The 1,291-nt window shown below is 41.8% G+C and overlaps 1 protein-coding gene across 1 annotated transcript; it reads right to left on the bottom strand.

Moving 5' to 3' along the window:
* Positions 1 to 117: 117 nt before the first annotated feature.
* Positions 118 to 1,215, bottom strand: LOC107576814 (uncharacterized; the record flags this gene model as incomplete). The annotated part of the gene is made up of 1 exon (XM_016262944.1): positions 118 to 1,215. A coding segment is annotated over one exon (1,098 nt), but the record flags the coding sequence as incomplete, so codon positions are not given.
* Positions 1,216 to 1,291: the final 76 nt, after the last annotated feature.

Raw genomic sequence — 1,291 nt, 5'->3', positions numbered from 1 at the left:
CAGATTAACATGAAATCAAATACTTACACTGCTGTAATATAAACTACAATAGCATAACCTAAATATCAGTTGGATACACTATATAACTACAGTTTGGTTTGTGACATGCTTCGCAGACTACCTTTGAGTGGCTGGAGATGATGGATTCCAGTTGGTTAAGGGAGTTCTCGTTCCTGTGGCAGAAGGTAGATTGGAAGGCCTTTGGCTAGTAAACCTGGGAAGCTCATCCAAAGAAGGTCCACCTACAGGTGGTGTAGAGGGTGGGCTCAAAGTCTTTGAATTATTGCTCGGGTCCTCTTTGGATTTAACATCCAGTGGACTACACTTGCCACATGAACCAAGCAGAGGTGTCAGTTGTGTAGGGCTAGTTGCATCTTCCTGCAACTGGGCTAAAGCGTATGAATGCTCTGATCCTTCAGAGATGACTTTCGAGGAAGCTGCTGACTGTAATGGGGGATATGCACCTACTTCACTAACAGAGGACACTACAGGTGTTATTTCCTCCATGCTAGTGGCTTCAGTATCAGCCCGGGCCTGCTTGGAATTCAAATGTCCTGTATGCATTTCATCTTGTTTATCATCAATGGACAAAATGCTTTCACAGTGCTGTACAATTAAGTCCCTTTTCTTCTCTACACTGTGAATCTCTTCTTCTAAATGTTTAATGAATAGTGAGTCAATAAAAAGTTCACTACTTATTCCAGAATTGCTCACAAAAGCAGGTTTCTCTTCTTGCAATGTCTGTCTTTCTTCCGTCCTATTTATTGCAATGGATTTGTCCACAGCATATGAATGGTTCTCCTGAACAGACTGCAGAACAATGTCAGCATGCTTGTCCAATGGAAACCTGGCTAGGTTGGATGGCATTTCTGGCTCAGCTTGGACTTGAGTTCCAGAGCAAGTTGAAAGTGACAAGGATTGATTGCCCTCTTGCACTTTAGACTCACATTTTTCTAATGAGCTTTCTCTATGATCTGATATTACAGAGACCTGTGATTCCATAACAGTTGTTAATGAAGTAGCAGAGGATTCAGCACATGAAAAATACAGTGAATTAGATCCATTTGTTGAGATCTCATCTGGGGGCCCAATGAGATTACAGTCATTTTCTTGGTGATATGTTGTAGACAGCTTCTCCCTTAAAATGATGTGACCAAAAGGCTCAGTAGGTGTTGATACTGAAGACTCTTCTGCAACAAAAGAATAGGCAACAGTTTATTAAACAGATTTAAATTAATGTGTAAAATAATATTGTGACGAGTGGGGGCGGGGCCGAGAGCCGTGGGAACGG

The sequence above is a fragment of the Sinocyclocheilus grahami genome, unplaced genomic scaffold, assembly GCF_001515645.1.
Source record: "Sinocyclocheilus grahami isolate Dianchi unplaced genomic scaffold, SAMN03320097.WGS_v1.1 scaffold4394.1, whole genome shotgun sequence".
Taxonomy (NCBI): domain Eukaryota; kingdom Metazoa; phylum Chordata; class Actinopteri; order Cypriniformes; family Cyprinidae; genus Sinocyclocheilus; species Sinocyclocheilus grahami.
This window is presented reverse-complemented; position numbering and strand designations above follow the sequence as displayed.